This window comes from Doryrhamphus excisus, linkage group LG21, assembly GCF_037039965.1.
Source record: "Doryrhamphus excisus strain RoL-2023G ecotype Guam linkage group LG21, RoL_Dexc_Guam_v1.1, whole genome shotgun sequence".
Lineage (NCBI taxonomy): Eukaryota > Metazoa > Chordata > Actinopteri > Syngnathiformes > Syngnathidae > Doryrhamphus > Doryrhamphus excisus.
This window is the reverse complement of record NC_136377.1, coordinates 7827961-7844635: the sequence shown is the minus strand read 5'-3', so window position 1 is coordinate 7844635 and position 16675 is coordinate 7827961. Positions and strand designations below refer to the sequence as shown.

General features: G+C 41.6%; 1 protein-coding gene across 1 annotated transcript; it reads right to left on the bottom strand.

Moving 5' to 3' along the window:
- Positions 1 to 86: 86 nt before the first annotated feature.
- Positions 87 to 15332, bottom strand: LOC131138307 (sodium- and chloride-dependent GABA transporter 2-like). Its single transcript, XM_058087124.2, has 14 exons — positions 15155 to 15332; positions 14948 to 15082; positions 14702 to 14842; positions 14536 to 14623; positions 14280 to 14412; positions 11919 to 12053; positions 10771 to 10874; positions 10371 to 10495; positions 8156 to 8268; positions 7937 to 8074; positions 6854 to 6956; positions 6693 to 6793; positions 6312 to 6482; positions 87 to 2112 (listed from the first exon to the last, which is right to left on the bottom strand). Exons 1-14 carry the CDS (start codon positions 15330 to 15332, stop codon positions 1978 to 1980), a joined length of 1800 nt encoding a protein of 599 aa, XP_057943107.2. The 3' UTR covers positions 87 to 1977.
- Between the last annotated feature and the right edge of the window lie 1343 nt (positions 15333 to 16675).

Below are 16675 nucleotides of genomic sequence, written 5' to 3'. Positions count from 1 at the left end.
CACATTTATGCCAATGCTTTACCCCAGAAAAATAATAGAAAAAGCATGACAATATGTAGAAAACACACACACACATAAACCTGATATTATTAGTGTCTTAAAACAGGAAATAAAATGTCACATACATTTTCTGAACACATTTCTATTTATTTATTTAAATAAAGAGCATGATGCATTGCAAGATATCATCGAGGAGATGTCATGTCATTTAAGTTGTTCCCATCTCTGTCTTCCCTCAGGCCTTTAAGTGTAACCTGTCTTGTTTTTATCATTTCTGAGAAATGACTCGTACATATCTGTCAACATGCCATCGGCTATTACAAAGTTGGCAAATTGCTATGGATGCTCGTCATTAAGTTGTCTTAATCGACACTTTCAGACTGCAGAAACATTTTTCTCTATTTTTCTGTTTTGTTTTTTCTAATTGTATCATCAATTGTATTATTTAATATTCTTGCTACCACTCAAATCCCTAAAATATGAAGGCAGTCAAAGCAATTTTTAATACCTGAAATCATGGTCGGAGTGATTTATTTTTGACTGACAGTATATTTTTATTCTTACCAGGCACTGTCTTTGTTCGATCGGTTTGCATATCTTAATTTATATGAGTTAAAATTACTTAAATAATCAGTCATCTGCCAACAGAGCAAGAAAATAGTACTTTCCATAATGCTATTTCCTTACTCCAGATTATTTTGCTTATTTTAAGCAAAAAAACATTGGTAAAATAGGATTATATGACAAAGCTAATATTTTTAATGACAGTACTTCAATCTAAGCATAGATCCTTGCTAATTGCAGGGGATACATCACAGGACCACCAGTGAATGACAAAAATAAATGCAAGCAATTGCTACACCCATAAAAATGCCTCTATCCTGTACATTTCACGTGTGCCATCACGTATTTATGAATTGTTATTATGACTTCTAGTGAATGAGATGTTGTGTGCGGGGGAAAAAAATTGTCTATTTTGGAAGTAAGCAACGTTCTAAACAAACCATCTATACCAGGGGTGCCCATTACGTTGATTGCAAGCTACCGGTAAATCGCCAAGGTAGTTTGGGTCATCGCGGATATCAATCAGCTGACATTAAGCTCCCCTCCTGATTCGCTCTTACTCCCATGAGACATCAAGGGTCTCGGCAGCATCTAAAGAAGGTAAAAAAAATACCACTTTTTTCATTTTTTGCCCATTTTCTAGGTTGAAATGACACCTTTCTGGTCCGGAAGGTGGACAAAACCACCACACACTCATCAGGTGTCCCGGCAGCACCTAAAGAAGGCCAAAAAATCTCACTTTTCTGGCGCTTTGTTTTTTGCCCGTTTTTCAGGTCCGTGGCTGTCTCTTTTACTCCTTTCTTTGAGCCATTGGAATGACACTTTTCTGGTCCGGGAGATGGACAAATTCCACCACACATTCGTCAAGGGTACCGGCAGCACCCAAAGAAGGCAAGAAATCCCAATTTTGAAGCTTTGAAAAAACACATAGCATACATAAATGTGAGAGTCTTGCATCGCAGCCTTCTTCATCCACCATAGCACACATACAGCTGAACTGTCCTTTTAATTTACTTGAAATATTAGTTTTGTTTTCTTTACATGAAATACTCCTGATGCACCTTATTTTATACACTTCTGCTGTTACAGTTGTCCCTTGTTTATTTTCCTGTTTTCAGTTTCAATTTCAGTTGAGAACAGATATTATCAGTTTTTCTGGTATTCCGAGGGGGCCGTAAAAACATTTCTGTCCCTTGGGAGCATGACCGAAAACAATTGAGAACCACTGAGGTAATGTCTTAATGTTTTGTGTCATAACTGCCATCGAGTGACCAGTCATTTGTATTTCAATATGTTTTGACCAATATTATGGAATGCAATGTTTTTAGGTTCTGAAAAATAAAAGCCTTCAAAATGTGGTTACATGTCAAGTGAGCATAACGAGTTAGTGAGTGTCTGGCATTCTTGCCCTCATCATTTTGTAGTTAAGTACTCCTGGGATAAAGGTTTGAGCTCGGTGTGTGGCGCGATGGCATCGGCTCCAAGAGGAGGAAGATTCTTGTTATCCAGGGGAAGGTCGTCTTCAGGACAGCAGAGTGACAGGAATCGCTGCGGGAATGACAAAATCAGCCAATATGTGAGTCAGTATACTTAATATTTATGTTTCATTTTTTTGAGGGAATTAAATGTATATAATTAGTATATCATGTAATTTCTGCAGTTAGCTGGAAACCAGTCCAGGGTGTACTCTGCTTCTCATTTTTTACATAATGTTCAGCATCTGAATACAGACAAAAGCACTATATAAATGTAATATTTTATTATTTATAAATTGAAAAATAATAGGCTGCACAGCAGACGAGTGGTTAGCGCGCAGACCTCACAGCTAGGAGACCCGAGTCCAATCCCACCCTCTGCCATCTCTGTGGAGTTTGCATGTTCTCCCCGTGCATGTTAGGGTTTTCTCCGGGTACTCCGGTTTCCTCCCACATTCCAAAAACATGCTAGGTTAATTAGCAACTCCAAATTGTCCATAGGTATGAATGTGAGTGTGAATGGTTGTTTGTCTATATGTGCCCTGTGATTGGCTGGCGACCAGTCCAGGGTGTACTGTCGCCTGAAGACAGCTGGGATAGGCTCCAGCACCCCCCGAATGACTGAAAAATAATATTGAAAAATACAAATGAATTGATTAACTTTGAAAATGAACATCAGTTGAAGAAATGTAGAATGCCCATCCTGGCTTGCCCGGCTCGGTTGGCCGGTAGTGCGGGGTGGGCGTGTGTGGGGCCCCGATCCTCCCTGCTGCACTGCACCACCTCACATACATGTAGGACTTTGGGGGGTGGCCTGCAACTGGTTTTGCCGGGGGCGAAGGGTTTCCTTGCGGATGCCCTTTTGTCCTCGGCATTCCTCTGGCTTGGTCACCCTTCAATTTTAACCGCACCTTAGACACTCAGTTCTGGGGGGGATCTGGGCAGGCATGGGACCCACTTCCCGGTGGATGGTGGGGTCCGTCGGTGGCCTTGCGCTGGTCTTAACTCCTCGGCTCTGGTGCTTGGCCTCCCCGTGACTTGGAGCTATGGCTCTCCCTCACGGGGGTGAGCTGCCCGGCGGGTGTCGGCCGGCCCAGTGGAGCGCCTCACCACTCGCCTGCTCGCCCCCTCCGCTTGCTCATATGCGGGCCTCCTCCCCTCACCCGCTCCTTTGTCTGCCACACTGCCGTAGCCCTGATGCCGTGGTCGAGGGGAGTCTGGGGGTGCTATGCCTTGGCGGTCCGTACCTCCCTGGGCTCGGGGCCTGGTTGTGGGTCTGGGACCCCTGGGTCCCCCGCCCTGTGATGCCCCGGACGCCCCACCCGGGGACGTCCACAGCATGTGCTTGCATGTGTGTGTATTGAGTGGATGGGATGTGCATGTGTTTGAGTTTATTTTATGTATTTATTGTTTTAAATACTTAGATAAATAATGATTAGTTTTATTATAATTATATATATATATATATATATATATATATATATGTATATGTGTGTGTGGGTGCGTATGTGGGTATATGGCCATATAGATATACGGGGGGGGGGGGCTCTGCGGGGGTCTGGCGTAGGGCGTTCCATCTCTACCGCCCGGTCCTCCATGGGACGGTGTGCCCGGGCCTCTTCTGTCCTGGCCTGGGCGGTCCTATGTCGGTGGTCAGGCCTGGGGTTGCCTGGGGCGGGCCTGGTTCTGCTTCCTGGGGGTGTGTGGGGGGCGGGAGGCGGTGCCTCCGGCCGTGGACGGGCTCCCTTCCGGCCGGCGGGGGCGCCCCTGTGCCCACGGGTGTGTGGCCTTCTATGCCCTTCTGCCCTAGTGGGGTATGGTCTCCCGCTGGTCTCGGGGGTGCGGCTCTCCTCCGGCCTGCTGGCGCCCTGTTGCCGGTTGGGATTGCTCCTCCATGGCCTCTTGCTGGTCTCTTCGGGGAGTTGCTTTGGGGGCGGGTCTTGGGGAGTCGGCCCTGGCTTTGCCCGCACCCACGGGGCCGGAGGATCTCTGGCGGTGGGGGCTTGACCTGGCTGCGCGGGGCGGGGTTTGCTGGGTGGTAGAAGGCAGTCTCTCTCCTTTTGTCATTCTCAGTGACAATTACACATTCACACACTCGCATTCACATACACAACACACCTCCATATGGACACTCACAGCACATGGGTGCTTCTCTATACAATCTACTATCTTATCCCTGATGTTTATATAGTATTTGTATGCTATTATTACAGTAATAATGATGTCAAGCAGTGAGATTTTAATTACTGTAACCGTATGGTTGCAATTGTGTTTACTATCATGGGTCATGTCTTCATTGTTACTATTGCTACTGGTAAGTTGGACTGTTTCATTTCACTGATATCATCTCCATTGTGACCCTTAGCCATCATTGACATTTAACTGTTCTGTTTGTCACTGTTGTTGTTTTGGGAATTCTTGTTGCTGCTGTTTTTGTCTCTCCCTCTACTCATTTATATAGTCATTTTGTCTCGGTGGGTGGAGGCGGGGCCGGTAGCATACACACAGAGTGCAGAAGTGTGTAATATACTGTATTTGAGTCACTATATGTTGTCATATATATTTGTATATGTCCAACTGCCACCTGTAACCTATCTGTGACACCTACAGCACAGCCGCTCTCCTGATACATACATGTCTTGTACAAATCTAGTATAAATCAAATGTAGTTCTGTCAACCCAGATTACCTCATGCTACATGTTTATAGTAAGCCATCAAAATCGAATACACAGAAACAATGCAAGTCCAATTAATCTCGGCTTGTTGTTTAATCATTTTAAGGAATGTAGTTTGGAAAGTCTTGCTGCAGGCCAAGAAGGGTTTTACGTGAAGCCAAGTTGTACTGAAACAACCCCGACATTCATCCATTTGTAATTCCATTCATGTTACGTTCGAATGAGGTCAGATTCAATATGTGAAAGTCTGTTTTTCATGCAGGCATATGGGCTCTTTTGAGTTGGTCCTTGCCTATTCTCTCTAGCAGCAGATACACTCTTGTTCTAAACATTAAGACCATCCATCTATTTTCTATTACGTTCATCCTCACAAAGGTCGCGGGGGGCACACTGGAGCCCATCCCAGCCGACTTCGGTGAAGATTTGAAGATGGCATCATGGAGGGCATCCACTCCAGAACTGATGTCCATTTTTATAAACTTCCATCCATCTATGTTCTCAATTGGGTTTAGTTTAGAGAAACATGCTGGATCCAAAAGAATGACATTATTTCTCTGGAAAAAGTAGCATGGTCCTGTTGGAAAAAGCCAGTCGTGACTAAACAGACTTTGGTCTTCAGTCTTGAGGGATGCCTTGTGCAAAATCCCCACCTTACTAACTACCATGTGACGCCCCTGCACAACCTGAACCTCCATTGTTCCATTGAAGGAAAAAGCACCCTAGATGATGATGGGAGCCAGTGAGATTTATTGGGTCTACCATATGACTTTTTGTTCCATAATCCTCAGGATCTTCTAAGACTGTTCAAATGATGGTTAGTATGATTTAGCCAACAATGCACGCCGTTGGGAAGTACCTATTTCGACTACGAAGCCCTATAAAAAACCTCTACCAAGTGTTGATGTACATGCTGTGATCACGCATTCATTACGAAGTACATGGATGATAACATGTAATACTTACAGTATCTTGCTGTATTGTGATGATTTAAAACATTACAGAAACTTCTCCCTAGCGCATTAAGTCCAAGAGCTTCCACTACTTCCGTCAACAACAGCAGTATAAAAACAGCTACAACACTTACAATGACCACTCTCACTGTGATAGCTGTGTCTTCCAGCACAAGGCTTATGTTCCAGTCCCCAGGTAAAAAAAAATTATGTCAGCCAACGAGTATCTTGCGAAATTGAGAGCTGGCCGAGCAAGGCATCGTATTACTCTGCCAGATAGTTATGTATTTTGTTCGGGGCTTAATATCAAAATAGGTACCGCCCATTGTTTGGCAAGCATTGTTAGCTAGTTTATACTCGGTTCTAAGTTGTTTTCTCTTGGTAGAACACACAGAACACACAAACGATTGTGAATGAAAAAAAAGTGCTGTTTTCCTTTAAATCTTTGTTGAAATCTTATTTTTATGGACTGGCTTTTAACACAGTTTATTTGTTTATTTGGCCAGTTGAACTGTGCTATATAAATCAATTTGACCTTGACTTCATTAAGATTCAAAAGTGAAAAATGTAAATGATTGCAAACTGTCTTAAAATTTAGGAGTGTACATTTTGTATTTCCTGAATATAATATTTCCTAGGTTCTTACCTGTCGAAGAGTGCCTTCTCCATGCACTAGTTTGTACACCACAAAGAGAGGGATGAGGGAGAGGGAGACGGTTGCAAAGAACCAGCCCAGGATGTTGGCCCACAGTGGATAAACATAAGTATTGCTGAACTTCAAAGGTGAGTATCTGATGATGGAGAATATGAATGTGCCCTGAGGTGAGAAGAAATATTGGGTTTAATGTAATAAGGATACCAACGTGCTACATTTCCCATTTTTTTCACCACACACAGCAAATGATGCACATTTGTGAGCAATTTGCACTTGCTGCATGGCTGTGAGACGATACAATTGTGCAATTTGTTTTGTCACATGTTGTATTTCATTGTCATGAGTACATAAATCGGTGAGTTGAATGCTTACAAAACACAAGCAGGGAGTGATGTAGCACCAGCAGATCTTCATTAGCGGGGAGGGACGGTATCCAATCATATCTGTGATGTTGCCATAAAAACGCTCTGCACCTAATAAGCCAAGAAGAGGTATTAGAAAAGGTTTAGGGATTTTATGTAATAAGAACATACCATATACCCAGGCAATACTGACAGACTGGCAGATAGAGAGGAGGAGCAGGGTGCTGCCACTACAAACATAGAAATCCACCAGCTGGAGAAGGTACATCCCACCCTATGAGGAGGAAAAAGAAAAATTAACATTATTTATATAATATTAATTGTATAAATATGAGTGTCCAATGCTTTATATTTGTGACTGTGTTTTGACAGCTTTGCAATACTTTTCCTAGAAGTGATCACATCATCACATTTTTAGGGTTACATTTGTGGTTTTTATTCTTATTTGAATTTGTAATGTCAAGAAGCACATGATCATTGAAATCCGGGAAGAGAAATTTAAGCTTGAGGTCATGCAAAGCGACACTCCTGTGGCCCACATCCGAGAACATGTTTTTTTTCCAAATACATTTTAAATTTCACTATTTTAACTTTTTAGGCTGCTCCCATGATTTCAGCACGGATGGAATTTCCACTTCAGTGGCATTGAACAAAACCATGTTTGGTGCTTTCTTGTTATACTCCATTAAAATGTCTTATTTGTTTGACATATATATTTTTTTCAAGACAGTTGTGGATTAGAAAAGCCTAACCATGGACAGGGACATTAGCCTTGGCTAAAAGTCCTGTATTCAATACATGCATGTTATAGCAACGTAACACCCAAAAAGTAGCTAGGAAATATACAAGTACCAATACTAGTTTAAAATGGGAATAATGCATTTCATTGTAGGAAAAACGGCATACAAAATGGATTGATGGATGACACAGTAATGCTGCCTCTGTCCAACGGAGACTGACGACATTGCAGCGGCAGGCACGAATGCTTTGCTTGAACGCAATGCAAAAAAAACATATTTTTAATTTTAAACTCTTATTGTTACTTGTGAATTTCCAAGGTACCGTTTGCGTGTTAAGTTACTGTGTGATGAGTTTAGCATTCTTTGTAAAAATACATACTTTGTACAATAGGATTCACAGTCATTTTTGCAAATCAGTGCATGACAGAGAACATTTAAGTGTTATTATTTTCATGTAAACATGATCTAACTCTGCTAACTCCTACAAAGCTTCCTATGCTTGGCCTTGACAAACCTCGGTCACCAACGACAGTCCCAGCAAGCAGCAGACAGTACAAATGGCCAGCAAGACCAGCTCACGTCTGTATCCTCGACGTAGGTAAGATGGGAAAAGATCAACCAGTGACGTCATCAGACACTCCAGACCAACAAACTGCCAAACAGAAGGAAATAACAGGTCAGTTGAAACTCTTTAGGGGTCCGCTCATTTTCTCAAAGAGATAATATTGCATACCTGACTGTCCAAGCCAAGTAGAATGATCATTAGGAAGAAACACACTGCCCACACTTGCGGCATTGGCATCATGGCCACAGCACGGGGGAAAACGATGAATGCTAAACCTGGTCCTGAAGATACAGTACAGTGAGAGTGAAGCCAAAATGTACAAACAACAGGCTATGATATTAAGAAGATCAAAACAATCCCTCTAAAAAGATCAAAATACCCTGTGTGAAGATGGGAGAATGTTCCAAAAGGACACATTGACCGTATTCTTTGGTTTAGTCCAATGTACCACTTGGAATTGAGAGTTCAAAGTTGGTGTCCTCAGATTTTTTGCCACAATCTGGGAATCTTTGAGGTGTTTTCAGGCCAGATTGATGGAGTGTTGCTAGTATGAATGTCCTTCTGGAACGTTCTCCCAACTTCTGACATAAGAACTCATGGCCAGAGTGACTATTGATCTTTATTTCTACTATTGAGAGCTCTTCTTCCCCCCTGCTCAATTTGGCCTCGAGAGTCCTGGTTGAGCAGAATCAAATTCCAGAGGTTGCTTTATTCTTGAGAACATTCCATACAGGAACCTTTTCCCAGATTTGTCTCACGCCACATGCTGTCTGTAAACTCTTCAACCTAATATTTTGTTTGAACTGAAATATGCTTTGACTGTTATGTGGACTTTCCAGACCACGTCTAATCAATGGAATTTAACACAATGAAATCATAACACTTCAAATAATGGTCACCTCAACATATATGTACTGTATGCTTGGATATACTTTATGTAATGTTTTCTTTAAAAATACAATTGCTTAAACCTTTACGGTTCTGCTTTTGCTTTATCGTTATGGGGCACAAACTGAAATATTTTTTAAAATATGGTTTGGCTTTACAAATGTAAGAAAAATGCAAACATAAATATACCTTAGAGTAGTTTGTGTACAGTTTGTATAGCAATACAGTAATCCCTTGTTTATCACAGTTAAAGTAGAATTTCTTCTTTAAAAACTGACTATTACTATAATTCATTCATTCATTTTCTACCGCTTTTTCATCACGAGGGTCGCAGGGGGTGCTGGAGCCTATCCCAGCTGTCTTCGGGCGAGAGGCGGGGTACACCCTGGACTGGTTGCCAGCCAATCACAGGGCACATATAGACAAACAACCATTCACACTCACATTCATACCTATGGACAATTTGGAGTGGCCAATTAACCTAGCATGTTTTTGGAATGTGGGAGGAAACCGGAGTACCCGGAGAAAACCCACGCGTGCACGGGGAGAACATGCAAACTCCACACAGAGATGGCCGAGGGTGGGAATTGAACCCTGGTCTCCTAGCTGTGAGGTCTGCGAGCTAACCACTAGACCCCCGTGCCGCCCTATTACTATAATTAACATGGAAAAAATATTTTTTTTCATAGTCAGAGCATCAAAAAACGTCTTGTTGAGTTGTAGCTGAGTTACGGCCACAGCAGTGTTATTATTATGATCATTATTATTGTTGTGTTATTATTAGAACTCGTTGGAAATCGCAGGAGGTCATTACTCAACAGTCTGACTTACGGTGTCATCTTACAAAGAAATAATAATATCATCACACAGCATCTTAACACCAAAAGGCTAGCTAAGAAATATATCTAAAAATACATACAATTATATCCCAAATGTACAATAATACAATAATAATAATGCATTTCTTCCTAGTAGAGTTTATTGGCCAATAGCTGCCATGGCTCCAGACAAATTTTTAACTGAAGAACTGGAGAGGATGCTAACCAATGTTCCTCTGTATATCCAAGTTTCCCTTCTAAAGTATTGTCCCTTTAAAAGATATAATAAAATGTTTGCAGTGTGCTCACCTTTATGAGCTTCAGTATACTTGTACAATAAATAAGCTAATGATGTAGAAGACAGTTGATATGGATTTACGATAACAATCTCCCTTAAAGAAACAGTTTGCCTGAGGCCCCAATTTGGGTAGCCTCGGTAATTGCCTGTAATCCAGACCAGACTGTGATCTGTGTGGTCTTACTTCTTAACTAAGATGATGAAGTAAAGAAGCCAAGACGCAAGTCCAAGTATAAGAGGATAAATAGTTTGGATTACATCAAATTTCCTCAAAGGGGAGCATAATACACACATTGTTAACATGACTCGTTCAACAACCAAAACTTTGCAAGCATGACTCTATGTAGAGTGATCCTGCCTGAATACGGAAAGCACTTGCCTGATTCAGCCACTTCAGAAATATCGACCCCTTGTTCATAGGTCATGAATCCCAAAACTGAGAAAATGGCAACGCCTGCCACAACGCTGGTGGCGCTGTTCAGCAAACACAAGTAGAAACAATCCCTGAAAGATAAAACACATCCAAAGAAGCAGTGACGAAAAGGAAGTACTGTTGCTTATTTGAGATGGCAATAGAATTAGAATCATTAAAAAGCATGATGTCATCACTCTGACTTTGATGCCAACTATGTCCATAATAATCAATACAGCAGGCCTGTTGAGCACAAAAAAAAACAATCTCTTCCAGAATGTTCGACTAGCCAATAACTGAAACATTTTTTTTTAAATTGCATGTCTTCCAGGGGTAAACACTATACTTGTAATGTTTTCAGCCTTACTTGTAACAGTTGTTGTTGTAAGTATTGTAACTGCCAAGCGAGGTCAGGAACCCGAGGCCGATGGCATAAGAGAAGAAGATCTGAGTTCCAGCGTCCATCCAGACCTCAAAATATCCAACACACCAACATGTTCTCAAGGCAGTTCATCTTATTCAAATACTTCCACTAAGGCTGAACAACTGTTAACATGTCAAATTTGTTCCACATTTGCGGGAACAGGAGCTCAAGTAGCCGCTTTTGAACTAATAAATTAATCCACTATACGGCTAATATTTAAGTAAATTGTATGTATTGTTGGCCTACATTAAGCATTTACAAGCATAAAAATGGCTAAATCAATGAAAATCGAGGCGTAAAAGATGTGATATGAATGACTTATTGTGACTGTTAGCAGTGTGGAGAGTGGCCGACAGCAGCTCCTGTGCGAATATTCACTGCATACAGTATGTGTTCTCTGCTTATTATTAAAATGATTAATGTGCATCTAGCTTATCTTACTTGTGTCTAATATGGTTATTTTCTACTATATTGAGTAATCCAAGTGTAAAGGTGACTATAGGGGTGTTATTTCTGGTCTACAGGGCTCTAAAAATGATTAAAAACAGTATTTACAAGGTCATAAACAGGTTTTCTATACTCTTAACTACTACGAAAATATTAAATTCATTAATATTGAACCCTATATGATAAAGATTAGCACTGTAGCTCACACAGCTATGCTAGTGTTGATAATGTTTGTGTCCTCCTGTCTCACTTAATGTTATGTTGTTATACATCAATTACATTGGATAAGTGCATAGTTACAGTGTATGTGTAAAAAGTGGATAAAGTGGGAGCCACACACTCTGTCGAAGGTAAACACAACTCATTAACGCTATAGACGCACAAAATATGTTCCCAGTGCAGTTTACTAAAAGTACTACATTGTGTCACTACCCCAAGCAGACTGTGACACTGTACTGTTGTCTGGATCTGCACCAGAATTTGAGGGTTCTTCCTTGCCCTGTGTCGTCTCTATTTGTTTTTGTGTAATCTTCCTAATTAAATAATGAACTAACCAAATACTAAAATACAGTGTTACAACTCAGTGTGGTTTGGCAGTCGAAAAAGTGGTGAAAACAACTTCAGAGTCTGTGTCATGGTCTTACCTGCGGATCTGACAGACGGGAAACGTCAGGGTAGATGTAGTAAATAATCCCATCCATTGCCCCTGGCAGGGTAACTCCGCGTATGAGCAAAATCAGCAGCATTGCATAGGGGAAGGTTGCGGTGAAGTATGCTGCCTAGATTGACAGAAAGAATTACAATCAGATCATTTAATGCTGCAATTTTATTCTCTTTCAATCTTTTCTTTTTTTTATTTTGTGCAATAGTGTGTGCATGCTGAAGCAAATTCATTCACTTTATAGGATTTCCGATGGAAAATATTCTTTTGAAAGTAGCACAACTTTGAAGTCAGCCGATGAACAAACTGATTTCAGCTTTGGAGGTTCAATTATTGCATTTTGATGCCATGTTAATCTCATTCAAGTCAAGGCAAGTCAGTGCAGTTTGCCACAGTAAGATGTCCCTACACGCCAAGAACACTTTGTGAAATATGAACTACCTTGGCTGATAATGCTTGGCTATTTAATTAGGTGGATCACACATTGTAGCATTCAACGTGACATATGATCAATGACAAGACAGGATTTATGTAATCGGCTAGGATGTCAGGTGTGAACGCAAATTACATTAGCTCAAAGTCGATATTCTTTTAATCCTTGTTTTTAGAGTACGCACTGGTAGACGGGCACTGCCAAAGGCTTGTGTTCCTAAAATATTGATCCATTTAATTCATTTTTGTAGTGCAGTATTGGGATAAACAATAACCGTTGGATCCTAATGAGGTTCGACGTAGAGCTTCAAAATGCAAAAAGAAGAAATGGGAGTAAGGCAAAAGCTTTATGGAGGGTACCCACTGTCTGGAACTGACGTCCACAAATGTTCTTCAACTAGATGGTCCAAAAAAGTGACCTTTTTTCTTCGGAAGAAGACCTTTGTCAGGCAGGTGCTTTGGCATTACCACACAGATGAGGGCCTTCAGTCATGATTGATGCCCCCACAAACATGTCCACATAGCCGGTTGCCATTTGACACCCCTGCACAACTTGAAGCTCCATTGTTTCATTGAAAAAAAAAGCACTCCACTGTGCCATGTGGAAAACATCCTAGGTCGGATCTCCTTGTCAAGCCGGTAATGTTAGAAGGAATTTCCCATGTTTGGTGCTCTTTCAAATTTACGAATTCATTAATTAATTTTCTACCGCTTATCCTCACAAGGGACGCGGAGGTGCTGGAGCCTATCCCAGCTGTCTTTGGGCAAGAGGCGGGGTACACCCTGGACTGGTGGCCAGCCAATCACAGGGCACATATAGACAAACAACCATTCACACTCACATTCATACCTATGGACAATTTGGAGTCACCAATTAACCTAGCATGTTTTTGGAATGTGGGAGGAAACCAGAGTACCCGGAGAAAACCCACGCATGCACAGGGAGAACATGCAAACTCCACACAGAGATGGCCGAGGGTGGAATCGAACTTGGGTCTCCTTGTTGTGAGGCCTGCAGCCAATTTGCAAATTCCAAATAGATAATTTGTGACGTTGAAGGAGAGGAGGTCTTTGAAGACTTTTTTTTTTTCTAAAACCCTTCTCTTGCAGATGTCCTTTGATGGTTATTGGACTGCACTCAGCACTAGAAACAACCTTTGGATCGGAGATCGTCCTGTGTTTTGACAGACGGCCAATGGGATCCTCCAGCTCATGGCCGGTGAAATTTTTGGCGGGGTTTACAACTTGACGTTTTGTTCCAGAGCCCTCAGGATCTTTGAAGAAGTCTCAAAGGATTATCTTACTCTGTCCAACCTCAGCAGCAAAACTGTGCTGCGAGATGCAGCTCAACAATCCAACCACGTTCTAAGGGAGAAACCTAATTTTGCCTTTGCCATCAAGAGATCATGCCAGTGTGAATACATGACAGAAAATAATATTAAATCCACCATCTTAAATTTTTGATTAGCTAATGAACAGCCTATTTCACTTCAATGGTTATTTGTAATAACTCCCATTTCTTCTTTTTGCATTTTGAAAGTCTACTTGGAACCCCCTTAACATCCAACAGTACAACATTTTTCAACTGATCTTAAATTTTAATCAGGAGTGTATATTCAGTGGAGTGAAAACAACTCTAAAAGTCTCCACTACAATATCATTTGCAACAGTTCACAACCAATATTAGTATGATAAAAGCATAAACCTTTTCAATAAAAATTCATGCACTCAACAGGGCCAATTTGTACTTCCTTAGTCAGCCCATGTGGGCCTAACTTGCTAAGAACTACTGCTTTAAATATTGACTGTACAATTAATAAAGGTTATTGCCGTCAATAAAGGTCACAGTTTGACTCTGGAACAGATTAATTTACAGTATCCACTGTAAATAAGCCACAAAAATGTAACTTACCTTCCCGGTAGATTTTATCCCTTTCCAAACGCAGAAGTAGCAGATGATCCAGGTTAGGATGAGACAGAGGACCAGTTCCCACCTCAGGCTGCCCACCTCCTCGATGCCACCTGAGATCTTCAGCACTCTTCGCCTGCATGGAGAGGGCACATGAGCAATGATGGCCACGGTGAGGGGAAAACCAACATGAATCATGAGATGATGATGGAGAAATGACAAGTAGGAGAGAGACAGAGTGAAGGTGAGATGTTCTTACTGCCAGAACTCCACAACAGGCAGAGTGCGGTTGTGTCTGTCTGCCATGCTGAGGGTCTGATTCGGAAGGCTGGTGTCTATGCATGAGTCTACAAGAGCAGGGATGTAAGGCAAGTGCATCAACAAAAAGTGACCATGTTGTGCTCTTTCCTGCAGGGGGCACCCACCTGTGTTCCACTCGTTTCTACACGTGGCCCAAGGCAAGTCTGTGCGCAGCGAGGAGAAGAGATAAAAGAACGCCCACGCAATGATGATAATGTAGGAGGTGGCACCGAATGCAATGATGAGGTGACTTGCGTAGCCTATGCCTGCAAACCGAATCAAATACCTGTCAAAATGTTTAATAATCCAAAGCAAAGTCGAGGTTGCAATGCGTAATTACGCACTCAAGTGGCATAAAAGCAAACATGCACCTTGAAAAAGTGGACAAATCTTCCTCCAACATGTAATCCCACCCTGATTGGTGTACTGCCCCATAGCAGTCTCCAGGAAAAACAATGGAATCCCGCAGGTGACCATGAACAAAACGTAAGGGATGAAGAACACACCTAAAGTAATTCAGCAAAGTTATAGCCAGGAATATTAAAATATAAAACAAAAACAAAAAAAACAATCCAAACCTCCTCCGTTTCTGTAACACAGGTAAGGGAACCTCCACACGTTACCAGGTCCGATAATGGCACCCATCACAGTGAGGATAAACTCAGCTTTGGTCCCCCAGTAGCCTCGTTCCTCTTTATGTTCTTTGGACTTCTTTTGTCCTCCATTGGGCATCAAAACAACAACATTACTTGCCATGATTCTTCTTCCACTTCAACTTGTAAATGAGTGCAACTTTTCAACTTATAGCGGAGGAGGAGGGTGGGTTGCACCTTTGGGATGTTCCAGCTTGGTGATTCCGCCTCAGTTGATGACATAACCAGGCAATGAGGGGAGACGGACAGTTGACTTACGTGCGTGTGTTAACTCGTTTTGCGTGCACATGCCCGTGTTATGCTGGACGTAAGGTTTTGCGTATGAGAAGGTTAATTGCAAACTGCAAACAAGCATCATATGCAGCACATTGACTGACCTGTGATCAGGTCAATGTTTCAGTCAGTTTTTGTTTTTACAGCCAAAAACTGTAAAAACACAGTCCAATACAGTTAATTGTGAATGACTATAAAAAAAATCAACACTGACTTGTGTGATCAACGATAGATGACATGTAATGTGATATTCAGTTTGGAGCACATTTGATTTGCATTAGTTTTATATTTGTAGCAATTCTAGAATTAACCTTTGGATGTCGCTGTTTCTCAAATACACAACACTGCATTACTACACAAAAATATGTGCAGTGATGTTGAATATGTGTGATGCCAGTATGCATCACTTTATGAATCTATTCAAAGTGAACACATAACATTATATACAATAATGCAGTTTTGACTAACACTATATACAATTAGTTTGTTATTGTAGCAGTTTATGTATAGATGACACATTGCGGGGTAAATTTACATCTCGAGGCCACAAGAGCCAAGACAAAAATGGCCAAGAGCTACATATGGATCATCTTACTCCTTACACAAATTCCACGAACAGTAGGCCATAAGTCAACATTGTCAGGCACCTGTTCCGTTCAAGAACAGAACATGGGGGAGTCTCACCTTCAACACGATGAAGAGAAAAGAGTCATTTTCCTTTCAAAAAACTAATGCTGTATTTCCAGGTTTCCTAATTTGATTTAACTAGCAGTGGTGAGTTAGTGAAATCTGTTTCATTAAAAAAGAATTTGGAGTTTTGAACGACTCGCATTTCTCTATCTTTGGCCCATTAATCCTTAATCATCATCCCCCACTGTAGAGACCTCAACCTACAGTCAAGGCTAAACCACCTTATCAATGGCTGGCAGTCTGGGCCAGCAAGGTCTTCTCTGCTGGCCTAAACACAACCAGTGACTGATACTACATTTAATTTGGCTTTTTTAAAAAACAAAATCCGGGCGGCACAGCGGTCAAGTGGTTAGCGCACAGACCTCTCAGCTAGGAGACCAGGGTTCAATTCCACCCTCGGCCTTCTCTGTGTGGAGTTTGCATGTTCTCCCTGTGCATGCGTGGGTTTTCTCCGGGTACTCCGGTTTCCTCCCACATTCCAAA

Bases quoted from the DNA above. Each gene is read 5' to 3' on its own strand.
- LOC131138307 (XM_058087124.2), bottom strand. From the start codon at position 15,332: ATGGCAAGTAATGTTGTTGTTTTGATGCCCAATGGAGGACAAAAGAAG. The intron at 15,083-15,154 runs GTTTGGATTGTT...GAATTACTTTAG, and splicing joins GTGTTACAGAAACGGAGGAG to GTGTGTTCTTCATCCCTTAC. The intron at 6,483-6,692 runs GTAAGCATTCAA...TTCTCACCTCAG, and splicing joins TCACTCCCTGCTTGTGTTTT to GGCACATTCATATTCTCCAT.